The 17,148-nt window shown below is 51.3% G+C and overlaps 1 protein-coding gene across 2 annotated transcripts; it reads left to right on the top strand.

Moving 5' to 3' along the window:
- Positions 1 to 10,292: 10,292 nt before the first annotated feature.
- Positions 10,293 to 14,826, top strand: DMRTC2 (DMRT like family C2). 2 transcript variants are annotated; one of them, XM_016227081.2, is made up of 9 exons: positions 10,293 to 10,471; positions 11,085 to 11,310; positions 11,506 to 11,663; positions 12,111 to 12,205; positions 12,374 to 12,560; positions 12,919 to 13,045; positions 13,443 to 13,503; positions 13,672 to 13,873; positions 14,430 to 14,826. In XM_016227081.2, the coding sequence occupies exons 2-9, from the start codon at positions 11,099 to 11,101 to the stop codon at positions 14,540 to 14,542; spliced, it is 1,155 nt and encodes a 384-aa protein (XP_016082567.1). In that variant the 5' UTR covers positions 10,293 to 10,471; positions 11,085 to 11,098; the 3' UTR covers positions 14,543 to 14,826. The 2 variants fall into 2 exon arrangements, with proteins under 2 accessions (XP_016082567.1, XP_007664048.1); XM_007665858.3 differs by having other exon boundaries at positions 10,294 to 10,471; positions 12,108 to 12,205.
- Positions 14,827 to 17,148: the final 2,322 nt, after the last annotated feature.

The raw sequence follows: 17,148 nt of genomic DNA on the forward strand, positions 1-17,148 counted from the left end.
AGCTGACAAGTGGCAGAGCCGGGAATCGAACCCATGACCTCTGACTCCGAAGCCCAGGCTCATTCCACTGGGCCACGCTGCTTCCCACCGGGAGCAGGATAGACCCAAGTTTAGCAGTCGGGAGTTGAGGATAGTACTTACAGTCTGACGACCTCTAAATCCTGCCAGTTTCTCTTCCGTAATATTTTCCGGGTCCACCCCTTCCTCCCCACCAAATGGCCACCACCCGGATTCAAGCTCTCATCATCTCTGGATTAGACTCCTAGAGCAGCCTCAATCAAGCAGTAGTTATTATTCTCACTAATAGTAATAATAATAGTGGTCTTTGGGAAGCACTTACTATGTACCAAGAACTGTTCTAAGCACTGGGGTTTGTCTTATTCCATCTTGTCATCTCCAACCCACAGCAACACCAGGGACATATTCATTCATTCATTCACTAGTATTTATTGAGCGCTTACTATGTGCAGAGAACTGTACTAAGTGCTTGGAATGGACAATTCCAAGGTATTGTAGGTAACTGGGAGGTAACAGGCACAGAGGAATTAAGTGACTGGCCGAAGGTCACCCAATGGAGGGCAGAATTAGAACCCGGGTCCTTCCGGCTCCCAGGCCCGGGCTCTATCCACGAGGCCGTGCTGCTTTTCATACACACTCCCTCTTGCCTTGTCTCACCTATCAACTCCACCGTTCTCCTGCTGGAGCTTGACCTCCCAGGTACCATTTCTAACCTCGCCATGCTGAGACACTGTTCTCTGGCCACAACCTCCAAATCTGCCACCATTTATTATTATAATTATTAGTAATAATCATAATAAGGTCATGTGGTAAGCGCTTACTATGTGCCAGGCACCCATTTCTAACCTCACCACTCTGAGACACTGTTCTCCGGCCACAACCTCCAAATCTGCCATCCCACCCACATCCCCGCCTCCCGCCGAGACTTCTCACCGCCCAAGGAGAATTCCCATCTCTAATAATAACAATGAGGATGATATTTGTTAAGCGCTTACTATGTGCAAAGCACTGCTCTAAGCGCTGGGGGAGATACAAGGTGATCAGGTTGTCCCTCATGGGGCTCCCAGGCTTCATCCCCATTTTCCAGATGAGGTCACTGAGGCCCAGAGAAGTGAAGTGACTTGCCTGAAGTCACACAGCTGACAAGTGGCGGAGTAGGGATTTCTGCCTATTAACTCCATTCTATTGTACTCTTACAAGCCCTTGCTACAGTGGTCTTCACACCAGCATTCGGCAGAAGTAATAATAATGATAATGACAGTATTTGTTAAGCACCTTACTCTGGGCCGAGCACTGTCTTAGGTGCTGGGGTAGATACGAAGTGTACTAGACGATTGACCATCCCGTCTCCGTTCTATCCCCTTCCAATATGGTATTTGTTAGCGCTTACTATGTGCAGAGCACTGTTCTAAGCTCTGGGGTAGATACAGGGTAATCAGGTTGTCCCACATGAGGCTCACAGTCTCACATCCCCATTTTCCAGATGAGGTCACTGAGGCACAGAGATGTTAAGTGACTTGCCCACAGTCACACAGCTGACAGGTGGCAGAGCTGGGATTCAAACCCATGACCTCTGGCTCCCAAGCCTGGGCTCTTTCCACTGAGCCACGCTGCTTCTCCCCCTATTAGACCGTAAGCCCGTCAAAGGGCAGGGACTGTCTCTACTGTTACCGATTTGTCCATTCCAAGCGCTTAGTAAGCGCTCAATAAATACTATTGAATGAATATGGTACTAGACGTCCTGGCTCCGTTCTACCTCCTTCCTGTGGGAGATCGATCATTTAAGTTTGGGCGACGATGTGTCAGTTACGTTACCTGATATGGGCCACTCCTAAGAACTGGGTTCCGATTGAAGGGTGGAGAAGGGGCAAGGCAAGGGGATTGGGTAGGATTTGGGGCGCTCAGGAAGAGTTGCGGTCGAGTGGAACGCGGAGATGCTCGCAAATAAAGGCACCAGGATGGAACGGCTTGGGCCTGTTCGTCCCTCGTACCCCCCTGGGGTGAACGGACGGGCAGCCACTTTCCGCCCTTCCCCGCTCTCTTGAGGCCGTTCATTTCTACACCAAGGTCACGAAACCCTCTCGTGCCATTGCGAGAGCAGAGTCGTTTCTCTGATAAATTCCCTAACAAGAGGTCATCAGGTTGTCCCCCGTGGGGCTCACAGTCGTCATCCCCGTTGGACAGACGAGGGAACTGAAGCACAGAGAAGTGAAGTGACTTGTCCAAAGTCGCACAGCTGAGAAGTGGCAGAGCTGGGATTAGAACCCACGACCCCTGGCTCCCCAGCCCGGGCTCTTTCCACTAAGACAAGCTGCTATGCATCATTATAGTGATCATCAATAGTACTTATAGTAATAATAATAATTGTGGAGTTTAAGCACTTACTATGAGCCAGGCATTGTACTAAGCACTGGGGTGGATACAAGCAAATGGTAACGAACACTTACTAGGTGCAGAACACTGTAAGTAGCGTGGCTCAGTGGAACGAGCCCGGGCTTGGCAGTCAGAGGTTATGGGTTCCAATCCCGGCTCAGCCACTTGTCAGCTGTGTGACTTTGGGCGAGTCACTTAACTTCTCTGTGCCTCAGTTACCCCCTCTGTAAAATGGGGATTAAGGCTGTGAGCTCCACGTGGGACAACCTGATCACCCTGTATCCTTCCCAGCACTTGGAACAGTGCTTTGCACGTAGTAAGTGCTTAACAAATGTCATCATTATTATTATTATTACTCTAGTAGCTTATAAACTGCTATTATGCTGATCCAAGCACTTTTTCTATTCTGCCTAGACTATTGCATCCGTTCCCGGCCTCCTGCCTCTCCCCACTCCAGTCCATACCTTGCTCTGCCGGATGGATCATTTTTCAACAAAAACGTTCAGCCCACGTCTCCCCAGTCTTCGAGAGTTTCTAACGGCTGCCCGTCCACTCCCGCATCAAACAGAAATTCCTTCCCAATGGCTTTAAAGTACTCGATCAGCTTTCCCCATCCTTCCTCACCTCACTAGTCTCCTACTACGGCCCGAGCTACACACTCCGCTCCTCTAGCGCCAGCTTAACTCACTGTGCCTCGATTTCACCTATCTCACCGCCGACCCCTTTCCCACATCCTCCCCAAGCCTGGAACTCCCTTCCCCTCCACATGTGCCAGACTACAGCTCTCTCCGCCTTCAAAGCATTATTATTTTCATATCTCCTCCAAGAGGCCTTCCCCAATTAAACCCTCTTTTCCCTGGCTCCTTTTCCCTCCTGCGTCATCTACGTACTTGGATACGTGACCTTCGGACACTTGATATTCGCCCCACTCCAACCCCTCGGCATTTATAATGTACAATTATAGATTATAAATTTCTTTTTGATTTTCATTAATGTCAGTCTTCCCCTCTGAACTGTGAACTCATTATGGGCAAGGAACATGTCCACTAATTCTCTCGTATTGTACTCTCCCAAGCGCTTTGCACATAGTAAGTGCTCAATAAATGCTACTGATTGATTTATAGTACTAAGCAGTTGCGAGAGTACAGTACAACAGAGTTGGCAGAGCCCTTCTCTGCCCATAATGAGCTTAGAGTCTAGAGCGGGACACAGACATTAATAGAAATACATAATGAGTAATATAGAGCCCCATTTTACAGATGATGAAATTGAGGCCAGAGAGGTGAAGTGACTTGTCCAAGGTCACACGGCAGACAACTGGCAAAGCCAGAATTAGAACCCAGGGCCTCTGTCTCCCAGGCTCGGACTCTATGCATAGGCCATACTGCTCATCAATCAATCAATCATATTTATCTAGTGCTTACTATGTGGAGAGCACTGTACTAAGCACTTGAGAGCAGCATGGCTCAGGGGAAAGAGCACGGGCTTGGGAGTCAGAGGTCATGGGTTCGAATCCCAGCTCTGCCACTTGTCAGCTGGGTGACTGGGGACAAGTCACTTCACTTCTCTGTGCCTCAGTTACCTCATCGGTGAAATGGGGATTAAGACTGTGAGCCTCACGAGGGACAACCTGATGACCCTGTATCTACCTCAGCACTTAGAACAGTGCTCTGCACATAGTAAGCGCTTAACAAATACCAACATTATTATTATTATTAATAACAGAGTTGGTAGACACGTTCCCTGCCCAGAATGAGTTTACAGCCTAGAGGGGGAGACAGACATTAATATAAATGGATAAATTATGGATATGTACCTAAGTGTGGTGGAGGTGAGGGAGGGGTGAATAAAGGGAGCAAATCCAAGTTTAAGGCTGAAGCAGAAGGGTGTGGCAGAAGAGGAAATGAGGGTACCGTCAGGGAAGGCTTCCTGGAGGAAATGTGCCTTCATTAAGCCTTTGAAAGTTGGGAGAGTGATTGTTAGATATGAAAAGGGAAGATGTTCCAGGCCAGAGACAGGACGTGGGGAAGAGGTACACGGCTAGATAGAGTAGGTTGGCATTAGAGGAGTGAAGCGTGTGGGCTGGATTGGAGTAGGAGAGCAGCGAGGTGAGGACGAGGGGGAAAGGTGATGGAGGGCTTTAAAGGTGATGCTAAGGAGTTTTTCTTGACAAGGAGGTGGGTGGGCAACCCCTGGAGGTTCTTGAGGAGTGGGGAAATATGAACTGAACATTTCTGCAGAAAAATGATCCGGGCAAGCAGAGTGAAGTATGGACTGAGTGGGGAGAGACAGAAGAAGGCTGAAAGGAGGCTGATACGATAATCCAGGCAAGATAGATAAATGCTTGGATTAACATGATAGCAATTTGGATGGAGAGGAAAGGGCGGATTTTAGTGATGTTGTGAAGGTTGAACTGGCAGGATTTAGTGACAGATTGAATATGTGGGTTGAATGAGAGCAATCAGTCGACAGTAACGCCAAGATTTCAGGCTTGTGAGACAGGAAGGATGGTAGTGCCGTCTACAGTGATGGGAAAGGCAGAGGGAGGACAGGGTGAGGGGGGAAAGACAGAGTTCTGTTTTGGACGGTTAAGTATGAGGTGTCGGTGGGACATCCAGTAGAGATGTCCTGACGGCAGGAGGAAATGCGGGACTGCAGAGAAGGAAAGAGATCAGGGCTGGAGACGTGGATTTGGGAATCATCTGAATAAAGATGGTAGCTGAAGCCAAGGAAATGAATGAGTTCTCCCAGGGAGAGGGTATAGATGGAGACTAGAAGAGGACCCAGAACTGAACCTTGAGGAACCCCCACAGTTAGGGGGTGGGAAAAGGAGGAGCATTCCGCGAAAGAGACTGAGAATGAGTGGCCAGAGAGATAGGAAGAGGAGAATCAGGAGAGGAATCTGTCAGCGAAGCCGAAGTTGGATAATGTTTCCAGGAGAAGGGGATGGTCGACAGTGCTGAAAGGCAGCCGAAGAGTCAAGGAGGATTAAGATGGAGTAGAGGCCGTTGGATTTGGCAAGAAGGAGCTCATTTAGGACCTTTGAGAGAGCGGTTTCTGTGGAGTGAAGAGGGTGGAAGTCAGATTGGAGAGGGTTATGGAGAGAATTGGAGATGAGGAACTGGATTCAGTGGGGGTCGAAACTCGCTCAAGTAGTTTGAAGAGGAATTGTAAGAGGAAGATGGGGCGATAAGTGGAGGGAGCCAGGAGGTCAAGGGAGAGTTTTTGAGGACAGGGGAGACATGAGAATGTTTAACAGCAGTGGGGAAAAGTCCTTGGCGAGCAAACATTTGAAGATGGCAGTAAGGAGGGAAGACGGGAGGGAGCAAGTGGTTTGATAAGGTGCGGAGGGAGAGGGTTGGAAGTGCAGGTGGAGGGGTGGAAGCAGCGTGGCTCAGTGGAAAGAGCACGGGCTTGGAAGTCAGAGGTCATGGGTTCGAATTCCCACTCTGCCCCTTGTTAGCTGGGTGACTGTGGGCAAGTCACTTCACTTCTCTGGGTCTCAGTTACCTCATCTGTAAAATAGGGATTAAGACTGTGAGCCTCACATGGGACAACCTGATTACCCTGTATCTCCCCCAGCGCTTAGAACAGTGCACTGCTCATAGTAAGCGCTTAACAAATACCAACATCATTATTATTATTATTATTTTGAGAGAAGGCAGAAGACCTCTTGAGATTCTTCTGGGAAAGATGGAAGAGTTGAAGAAGAAGTAGGAGGAGGGAGGGTTTGGAGAGGAGCAGGGGACGATTTAGGGAGATCACGTTTGATGCTTTCAATTTTCTCAATAAAGTAGGCGGCCAGGTCATTAGGGGTGAGAGATGGGGTGGACCGGAGGGGGCGGGGGATTTGAGGAGGGAGTTAAATGTCTGAAACAACTGGTGAGGGAAGGGAGTGGAGGATGGTTTCTAAACTGAGAGTGTGTTACCTGACAACACTGGGTGGGGCAAAGACAGACAAGACCAGCTCAGAGGGTGTTTCTGGAAAAAGGATGTGTTACTGGAAAAAGGAGTGCTTACTCTTTCAGTTTCTGTTCTATTTCGAGAGGACTTTCTTAACATGTGGGTGATTTTCTTTCTTAGAACCCAGTGTTGCTGTTCGAGTAGTGTTAAAGGCTAGAGGTTGGAGATAAGTAGTGTTATCTAGTGGGCAGTCCAGGGCTGGAAGTCAAGGAACCTTTATATTCCCCCCAACTCCCGGTCCAAAAGTACTTAGACACGTATCTTTAAGTTCTATACTATAAATGACTTATTTATTCAGATTAATATCTGTCTCCCCCTCTAGACTCTAAGCTCGTTTAGAGCTGGTAGCACGTCTGCTAATTCTGTTGTACAGTATGCTCCCAAATGCCTAGTACAGTGTTCTGCACATAGTGAGCACTCAATAAATACGGTTGATTGATTAATTGACCTGGGTTCTAATCCTGGCTCTGCCACTTGCCTGCTGTGTGATCTGGGGCATAAGTCACAATTTTTCTGGGCCTCAGTTTGCTCATCTGTAAAATGGGAATAAAATACCCATTCTTCCTCTCACTAAGACTGCGAAGCCCCACACGGGACCGGAACCATATCTGACTCGGTCACCTTGTATCTACCCCAACGTGAAGAGCATTGCTTAGCACATAGAAAGCACTTAACGATTACCACAGTTACTATTATTCTTACTGGTGCGGGAGGGAAGACTGGAGCAGGAAGTTGTTCAGGGTATTTTACTGTCTTAGAGAAATACCACGGAAGATATCTGTACCAAGACGTAGGATGCGGAAATTGGGGAGGCGCAAGAGGAGCTCTTTGATGAAGAGCAGCATAGAGCTTAGCAACAATGATAAATGAATTTGTTAAGGCCGTTCTATGTGCCAAGCACTGTACTAATCATTAGAGAAGCAACGTGGATCAGTGTAAAGAGCTCTACTATTAGCAGAGTTGTTAGACATGTTCCCTGCCCACAAGAAGCTAACCATCTAAAGGGGGAGATAGACATTAGTAGAAACAAATTATGGCTACGTACATAAGTGCTATGAGGGGATCTGACCCCTGCCCACGAGGAGCTCACAGACTACAGTCTTAGCATTGCTCCCTTTCATACCGTAAAAGACCTCGACCCAGTGGGGACAGGGTAACTGACACGGACTGTCTCAGGGAGGGGAAGAGAAGACAGTTTGGGGGGCTATTTAGTATAAGGACTCTTTGAGTCAGATTCAGGGGACAAATGATGGTGATGGTGGAGGATGGTCTGAAGGTTTGACCACACTAGCTCTACCTGCCCCAAAGCACATGGCAGGAGATGTTGAATTCCCTTTTCCCCCATCCCTATTAGCAGGCCCTCATGGTGAAAGGATGCAGGAAGGATATGGGGAGGGAATTCAGCAAACTGTTCCAGTTGCAGAGAGAACACAGAAGAGGATGGCACCCAGATCAAGTAATAACATTTGGATTCGCTAGGGAAAAGAAAAAGATGTGGTTAGGGTGGACTTTTTTACTAGAGAGTTCAGTTTTCAGCTGGCCTGTACCCCGACTCCCCGCCCAGCAGTGATCATCACTGACCACTTTTATGTCCAGTATTTTTATTTTTAAACATCCAGGCACTAAGAACCACTATTGTACACTGTGTTATTGCCATCCTGGTGTGCCATTTATTTAGTCTCCCAACCATATAGGCTCTGAAAATTACCAAATTGTACCACGCAGGGCACTTTTTCAAGCACTTGGGAAAGTACAGTGCAACAGAGTTGGTAATGCGGTCCCTCTCCATATTGATCTTGCAGATGATAATTAAAGAATTGGCAGTACAGAGAGAGAGGAAGGAGATTAAAGAAACACAAAGACTAATTTGAGGGGAGATTGGGAGGTATGGGAACAGATAGACCCTTGCTTTCTGTGCAACATTTGAGTCTGAAATGGAAAACAGGCCCAGCGTCTCTTAATTATCTTGAGGAGAGCTTTATCTCAAAAACTAAAATTTGTTGGAATCATTCAGGACTAAAAGCATGTAGTGACTCATTCTCCTGCCAGAGACTGATAATGCCACACTCTTATTCCATGAGCTCTAATGGTGCCATTAAAGAATGCTGGACTTGGATTTGACTGTGAGCCCGTCACCGGGCAGGAATTGTCTCTATCTGTTGCCAAATTGTACATTCCAAGCGCTTAGTACAGTGATCTGCACATAGTAAGCGCTCAATAAATACCATTGAATGAATGAATGAATGAAGAATCCTATTCCCAAGAATCATCCTCATCATCTTATGTCCCTGTTCTTACATGAGGCTCACAATGTAAGGAGGTAGAACAGGCATTTAATCCCCATTCTACGGATGAGGACACTGAGGTACGAAGAAGATAAGGGACTTGTCCAAAGTCACACAGCATGCTAGTGATGGAGATGGGATTAGATGGGATTTCTTCCTTTCAAAAGGTATCATTTTGGGGGTCTGCCTAATTGTACGGTCTTTGTTTTAGTCAGTACAGAATTTTATACACCGGGGGCTTGCCGGGTATGACCTTGGTGGAGCATGGCAGTCTCCAAATTCCCCTCCAAATTCAGTAACTGCTGCATTAAGGGTGTACCATGAGACCCTTTATCTCCAAAATAACCCACCTGCTGAAGCAGCGTGGCTCAGTGGAAAGAGCCCGGGCTTAGGAGTCAGAGGTCGTGGGTTCTAATCCCGGCTCTGCCGCTTGCCAGCTGTGTGACTTTGGGCAAGTCCCTTCACTTCTCTGTGCCTCAGTGACCTCATCTGTAACATGGGAATTAAAACTGTGAGCCCCACGTGGGAAAACCTGATCATCTTGTATCCCCCCCTGTGCTTACAACAGTGCTTTGCACATAGTAAGCGCTTAACAAATACCAACATTATTATTATTATTGCTATTATTATTATTCAGGTGTGTGGGACCCTAGACAACCCTGAGAAAGGAATGTTAGAACCGATGATGCTGGGAGTGTGTGTATGAGGCGGGGTGGGGAACCGCATAAAGCATCGTGGCTCAGTGGAAAGAGCCCGGGCTTAGGAGTCAGGGATCATGGGTTCTAATCCCGGCTCAGCCACCTGTCAGCTGGGTGATTTTGGGCAAGTCACATCACTTCTCTGGGCCTCAGTGACCTCATCTGGAAAATGGGGATGAAGACTGGGAGCCTCATGTGGGACAACCTGATGACCCTGTATCTAACCCAGCGCTTAGAACAGTGCTCTGCACATAGTAAGCGCTTAACAAATACCAACATTATTATTATTATTATTACCCCAGCGCTTAGAACAGTGTTCGGCACATAGCAAGCGCTTAACAAATACCAACATTATTATTCTTATGATTATTACCCCAGCCCTTAGAACAGTGCTCTGCACATAGTAAGCGCTTAACAAATACCAACATTATTATTATTATGATTATTACCCCAGCGCTTAGAACAGTGCTCAGCACATAGTAAGCGCTTAACAAATGCCAATATGATGATGATGATGCTGATGATGATGATTACCCCAGCGCTTAGAGCAGTGCTTGGCACAGAGTGAGCGCTTAACAAAGCCCAATATTCCCCTTCTTCTTATGCTGAGGGTGAAGGAGATCGTGAGGTAAAGTCGGGCGAGGAGCCTCGGGGCGGGGCCTCGCGCCGCAGCGCTCGACGCCCCATTGGCCGCCGATCCGAGGGCGGGAAGGGACCGGCGAAGCCCATTGGTCGGAAGCCCGGGGGGGCGGGACGCAACGCTCGACGCCCCATTGGACGACGCCGAGCGGCGCGCGAGCCCCCCAAGGGGGCGGGGCCCAGGGCGCGGCCTTCCTCACCCATTGGTCGCGGCCTCGAGGGGCGAGGGCGGGGCCGAAAGCCCATTGGCTAGCGCCCAAAGGGCGGGAAAGCCAATCCCGCCCCCGCTCGTTTGCTTCCCTCCGGGGCCCTCGAGGCTGAGGTAACGGGCGCGGGACCTGACACGACGCCCTAACCGCGGGCCGGGCCTGTCCCCGTGCCCGCGCCGCCCGGACCCCGGCTTCTTCCGCCCCGCTTCATCCTCCCTCCCAACGGAGCCGACGAGGACCGGCCGGGAGGAGGACGACGGACAACGCGGGCCAGAGCGGACGGCGGGTCAGTGGGCGGCCGGAATGGCGGCTCTGTGGGAGGAAAGAGACGGGAGACCCACCCCCCCCCATGGAAGACGGGGAGGGAGACGAGAATAATAATGGTGGTATTTGTTAAGCGCTTACTAGGTGCCAAGCACTGTTCTAAGCGCGGGGGAGGATACAAGGTGATCAGGTTGGCCCACGTGGGGCTCCCAGTCTTCATCCCCATTTGACGGATGAGGTCACCGAGGCCCGAGAAGCGAAGTGACTCGCCCACGGTCGCCCGGCTGGCAAGCGGCAGAGCGGGGATTCGAACCCGTGACCTCTGACTCCCAAGCCCGGGCTCTTGCCACGGAGCCGAGCTGCTTGGCGGTCCGGGGTGGGCCACGGTGGCAAAGGATCACGGGAAGGACAAGATGGAGACAAGGGCTCTCCGCAGTGCCGCCGGGAAGGAATGATGTGATGACGATGGCATTCGTTAAGCGCTTACTATGTGCCGGGCACTGTTCTAAGCGCTGGGGAGGATACAAGGTGAACAGGTTGGCCCACGTGGGGCTCACAGTGGGTGTCTTTGGGTGGGAGAAGGGGCTTTAAGGGCAACTGTCCAGTTTTCCTAATCCTCCCTCTTCCCTCTCCAGGCAGCTCCTAGGACATGGATTCGCGTGAGACCCCCCTGGCGCAGCGGAGCCCCCCTCAGGGTGAGGCTGGGACCCCCGAAGACGCCACCCTCCCGCCCGGCCCAACCCCTGGCCGCTCGCCCACCTGCGCCCGCTGCCGGAACCACGGGCTCACCGTCCAGCTCAAGGGTCACAAGAGGCGCTGCCTGTTCGAGGCCTGCAAGTGCCAAAAATGCATGCTCATCCTGTGAGTAAGGCCTCCCCGGGCGGCGTCCATCTTGCTCCCCTTCCCAGCCCCCGCCCCGAAGACAGGCCGAGAGCGGCGGTCGCCCCGGCCGTGGCGTTCCCCAGGGCCGGCCGCGCGTCAGCCGGGGGGGGGGGGGGTGGAAAGGATAAAGGGTCACGGTTGAGGGTTGTCTTTCACCCTGCCTCCCGTCTTCAGGGAGCGTCGCCGCATCATGGCCGCCCAAGTAGCTCTGAGGCGGCAACAGGAGTCGCAGTTGAAGAAGCACCTGTCCGCAAGACTGCTGAAGGGTGGGGGGTCCCCGGTCGCAGCCTCTCCTCTCGTGAAGAAGGAGCCCGACCAGCCGGGAACTCCCAGTGAGTGTGTGTCCCCCGACGGAGGAAAAGAGGTGGGGCAGAGAGGGAGATGGGGGTGTGAAAGGGTGACCGGGAAAGAGAAGGAGGGAATATGGCGTTTCTCGGTGGGTGGGGAGGGGCCTCGGGGATCAGGAGTCGGTGACGGGGGGGAGTGCGTGGCTCAGCGGAAAGAGCCCGGGCTTGGGAGTCAGAGATAAAGGGGTGGAATCCCGGCTCTGCCACTTGTCAGCTGGGCGACGGCGGGCAAGTCACTTCACTTCTCTGGGCCTCAGTGACCTCATCTGGAAAATGGGGATGAAGACTGGGAGCCTCATGTGGGACGACCTGATGACCCCGTATCTACCCCAGCGCTTAGAACAGTGCTCCGCACATAGTAAGCGCTTAACAAATACCAACATTGTTACTATTATTATTATCTTACTGGAGATTTTCATTCCCCTCAAGAAGCCGGGAAAGAGAATGTGAAACCCTATCCGGAAAACCCCCAGAGAAGATTCTTTCTTCAGGCGACCTCACCGCCTACCCTGTTACCTGCCTTAAAGGTAAGCTGTGTCCTCTCCTCGCCCCCCAACCCAGCAGCCCCCTCATTTCTCTTGTTAGTGACCCTGCCTTCAGGCATCGCCCACTCCATCCTCCCTATCGCCCCTTGCCTGGCAGTGCCCATCCTCTCCCAACCTCTGCCTGGTTTCCCTGTTTCTCTGCCAACCTAGGAGAGCTCCCACAGACCCCTCCTGCTCAGCTGGTCCACGGAGGCCGTCCCAGTGTCATGGCGTCCGGCCCCCGCAGGCCCCTGGGTCCCAGGCCACTGGGTCCCGCCTGCCATTCCTGGGCTGCCGCCTCCCATGCTCTGTCGTCTGGTCTGTCAGGAGCCCTCACTCCATCTGCAACGGTTTTCTGGTGAGCTGGATCTAGGGGCAAAGATGGAGGATTTGGAGATGAAGAGAGGCTGGGGAGGCGAGTTTTCGTGGAATAGACTTCAATCAATCAGTCATTTGTTGAGCTCTCCCTGTATATGGAGCACTCTACTAAACTCTGCGGAGAGTACAATATAACAGAGTTTGTGGACACGTTCCCCACCCACAAAAAGCTTACAGTCTAGAGGGGGAGACAGACATTAATAGAAGTAAATAAATGGCAGATATGGACACGGGTGCTTCGGGGAAGGAACCAGAACAGTTGGCAGATGTGGGACAGAGTCAGAGATAACCTAAAGAGGATTCCTCAACTCTGACTCTTTCATGCCTCCTCCACTCAGGCTTTGAAACCAGTTCTTCTATCCTGTTGCCAGTCCAAGGGCATTCCTCGTCCTCTGTAGGTCCACGCCAACTTCTTCCTCCTCCAGCTAGAGGGGAGCCCTGCTACTCCCCTTCTCCAACTCACAGGTAAGAGAATAGAGAGAACGTGGGGGGTGTATTTATCTATTTTATTTCCTTGTGTTCAGGTCCCTTCTTCTTTGAGGTCCCTATTAAGCATTTGTGACACACTGTACTGAGTCAGATAGAAGATAATCTGGTCAGACACAGTCCCTGTCCCACATGGGACTCACAGTCTAAGTAGTAGGGAGGAGGCTTTAATCCCCATTTTCCAGGTGACATCACTGAGGCCCAGAGAAGTTAAGTGACCTGACCAAGATCACAAGGCTGGCAAGTGGTGGAGCCGGGATGAGAACCCTAGTCTGGCTCCCAGGCCTGTACTCTTCCCACGAGACCACACTGCTTCTGCCTGCTCCATTCTCTATCCCAGGCACTTTCTCTATAACTTTTCTCTCCCCGCTTCCAGATCCTCAACCTTGATTCTTCAGTCCCGTGATCCTCCAGGTCCACTGCAGATGCAACCCCAGGTGGGGGACCCGGCGCAGGATAACTGGGGGATATGAGATCTAGTCCTGCAGGATAAACCAAGCCCTGGGGGATGTGAGATCTAGTCCTGGGAAAGGGGCTGGAGCTTTGAGGGGGGAAAACGGGCCTGGTGGGCTGGGCCGAATTGCTGTTCTCACTTTCTTTTGCAGATCACCGAGACCTCCTCCCTGGCTTGGTCCTCCGCCCAGGCCAACGAGCACGAGTTGCAGCGGGAAGCGGCTGAAGCCCTGATGGTACTTAGAGACTCACCCCAGCCGTCCAGCCTGCCTTCTCCTTCCCAGGCCTCCCTCGCCCCATCCGTGCCCTCCAACCCCGGCTGGCCGTCTCGGCTCCACCCCTCTGCGCTGCCAGGTGATCTTCAGTAGGAAGGAGGATTCTGGGAAGGGAGTAGAGGCTGGTGGGATGTTAGGGGAGCCGGGGGGAATGACCGATAGGACGGGTCCAAGAGTAGTGGGTCCTGAGAGGCTGAAGCAAGGCCAGGGGGTGTGGGGCAGGATCCTCAGTCTTGGGAGAAGAGTGGGGATAAGGGGGATGGGATGTGTGGGTCTGGGGTTCTTGACCCTGCCCTCGGCCCCACCATGGAGCGGGCAATGTGTGTGTAGTAGGCCCTGTCGGTTGACCTTTGGGAGCATAAACAGCACCATTTCTCTGCTGCCACGGAGGATGGGACCCAACTGAGGGGTATCCTGGACCCTGTTGCTCCCTCTCCCCCTCCAGCAGGTGGGCTGCCACCTGACTACTTCGGGCTCAAAGTAGCCCCGTTTGTGTCCACTCTCCCCACTAGCCCACTGCCTCCCAGAGGGACAGTGGAGCCCAGCAAGAGCCTAGTTAGCAGTGGGGCACCAAGAAAAGAGGTGCCCCGGGTGCTCAAATGCCTAGGCTCCCCCCTGATTATCTCTCTCCCCAGAGCCAGCCGGAGGAAGAGGACGCCAGAGTTCGGATCCTGTGCTGCGCCCCAGTGCAACCCCCTCTGTGGCCCTGCACATTGGTCGTCTTGGCTCCATCTCCCTCCTGAGTTAGGATCCCTGTTGGATGGGCGGGGGGAGGCCCACTTTTTACACAACCTGAAAGCCAGGGGCTTCTTTTAACTGAGGCAATATATAGGTACTTAGGAATGAGAGCTGAGTTGATTGGTGTTTTAACAAGGGGTGTTTTAATGAGGTTCACTGTTTGGGAGTGGCCTCTTCTGATCCCCAAGGGGTTTTAGAGTCAGGGTTTTCCTTTCCTTGTTCTTTTCTTCTCCTTCATTCCTTAAGGCCTTTCGGTGCTATTGGAAAATAAAGTTGCGAGACCTGCACTAGAAACTGTGTGTGGGCTTTTTTATGGTATTTGTTAAGCGCTGACTATGGGTCACATACTGTTCTAAGCACTGGGGTAGGTACAAGTTAATTAGATAGGGCACAGTCCCTGTCTCACATGGGGCTTACAGTCAGAGCAGGAGGGAGAAGAGGTATTTAATCCCCATTTTACAGTAGAGGAAACTGAGGCTCAGAGAAGTTAAGTGACTTGCCTCCCAAGATCACAGAGCAAGCAGTTGGCAGAGCCAAGATTAGAAACCAGGTCCTCCGACTCCCAGGCCCGTGCTCTTTCCACTAGGCCATGCTGCTTCTGCGTATGTGTCGGCAGAGAAAGCAAGAAGAGAAGTGAGAGGATGGAGGCAAACCCTTGCAGAATCTCTTGGCCCCGCCCCAATCACCACCCATCCCTTCCCTCCTAATGATAATGCTGATGTTTATTAAGTGCTTCCTACGCACTAAGCACCGTACTAAGAACTCAGGTGGATATGAGATCACCAGATCAGATTCAGTCCCCATCCTACATGGGACTCACAGCCTAAAGGAGAAGGAGTAAAAGTAATGAATCCCCATTTCACAGCTGAGGAAACTGAGGCGCTGAGAATGGTGATGAAATATCGTATTGGTTAAGCACTTACTCTGTGTCAGTCACTCTACTAAGTACTGTGATAGATTCAAGCTTATCAAGTAGGACACGATCCCTGTCTCACGTGGGGCTTGCAGTCTTGATCCCCATTTTATGGATAAATGAGGTGCAGAGAAATTAAGTGACTTGCCCCAGATCACACAGCTGACGAGTGGCAGTCGAGATGAGAACCCAGGTCCCCTGACCCCCCCCAGACCCACGCTCTTTTCAGTGGGCCAAGCCGCTTCCGTCCACAGAGTTCCTTGCAGATCGGAGTACGGATCCCTTCCTCGGCAAAGGGGTTTGGAAAGGGAGGGAGAAGGGTAGGTGAGAGTTGTGGGGACGCGAGGGGATGAGGGAGGCTTCTGCTCACTGTCGGGGTCTATGCCAGTGGTGGGGGAAAGGGGATGGTGACCGTGGTAAGCAAGGGGTGAGTAAAGTCACCATGTTTCCCCTAATTCCTGAATTGGGGGTTTCTTTTCCCAGGTTTAGAAACCGTAAACTGGGCCAACCCGTTATTTTCTGGGGTGCTGCTTAAGAAGGGCTGTTGAGTTGGATCAGGTAGCTAAACCCCGATTCTGAAGATCTCTCGGGGCCAGGCCTGCCCCCATTCCCGCTCCTCCTCCCCTCTGGTGTGGTTTCTTCTCATCTCCCTGAGGAACCACTGCTCCTGCACTCCCAGACCTCACATACCTAGTAAAGACCAGAGGAGGTTAAGGGTATAGAACAAAGCAAAAGAGAGTTTCAGGGGGAAAACTGAAAAAGGGACAAGGACTGAGAGAGGCAGGAGGGAGGGAGGGTGGGTGAGGGGAAGTAGAGGTGGAGATACTGGTAATAATAATAATAATAATGGTATTTGTTAAGCTCTCACTATGTGCCAGGCACTGGGGTGGATACAAACAAATTGGGTTGGACACTGTCCCTGTCCCACCTAGTGCTCAGAGTCTCAATCCCCAGTTTCCGGGTGAGGGAACTGAGGCACAGAGAAGTGAAGTTGCCCAAGGCCACACAGCAGACAAATGGCAGAGCGGGGATTAGAACCCACGACTTTCTGACTCTCAGGTCCGTGCTCTATCCACTACATCACGCTGAGTGGTAGGATATGGGAGGATGACAGAGAACTTCACTAGGAAAGGAGCAGGGGCTTAGGCTGGCGAGAGTGAGACAGAGGTGAACCTGGGGATAAATCGGTCTTTCGGTAATACGTATTAAATGCCAGCTGTGTGCAGAGCACTGTACTAAACACTTGGGGGAGGACAGCACGGATTAGTCGGCACGATTCCTGCCCCGAAAGAGCTTTTAATCTAAGCAGGAAGGGAAAACTTATTTTTAAGGGGTCTAGGGGGAAAGAGGGAATGGGTGGTAGAGGCAGAGGCAGAGAGATATTGAGGCAGTATTAGGGCATTTCTTCAGGAGGAATTCACTTTTCTTCAATCAATCAATGATATTTATTGACCACTTCCCTTGTGCAGAGCACTTTACTAAGCACCTGAGAGAGTAATGATTGCGGTATTTGCTAAGCGATTACTGTGTAACAAGCAAGGTCCCACCTAGGGCTCACACTGTAAGTACTATAACAGCATTGGGTAAGCGCTTACTCTGTGTCAAGCACTATTCTAAATCAGATACAGTCCCTATCTCACATGGGACTCACAGCCTAAATAGGAGGAAAAACAAGTATTGGATCCTTGTTTAACAGATGAGGA

Source organism: Ornithorhynchus anatinus, chromosome 5 (genome assembly GCF_004115215.2).
Source record: "Ornithorhynchus anatinus isolate Pmale09 chromosome 5, mOrnAna1.pri.v4, whole genome shotgun sequence".
Taxonomy (NCBI): domain Eukaryota; kingdom Metazoa; phylum Chordata; class Mammalia; order Monotremata; family Ornithorhynchidae; genus Ornithorhynchus; species Ornithorhynchus anatinus.

Coding starts and splice junctions, on each gene's coding strand:
- DMRTC2 (XM_007665858.3), top strand. CDS start 11,099: ATGGATTCGCGTGAGACCCCCCTGGCGCAGCGGAGCCCCCCTCAGGGT. Junction 11,311..11,505: donor CAAAAATGCATGCTCATCCT/GTGAGTAAGGCC, acceptor TCCCGTCTTCAG/GGAGCGTCGCCGCATCATGG. Junction 12,206..12,373: donor CCCTGTTACCTGCCTTAAAG/GTAAGCTGTGTC, acceptor CTGCCAACCTAG/GAGAGCTCCCACAGACCCCT.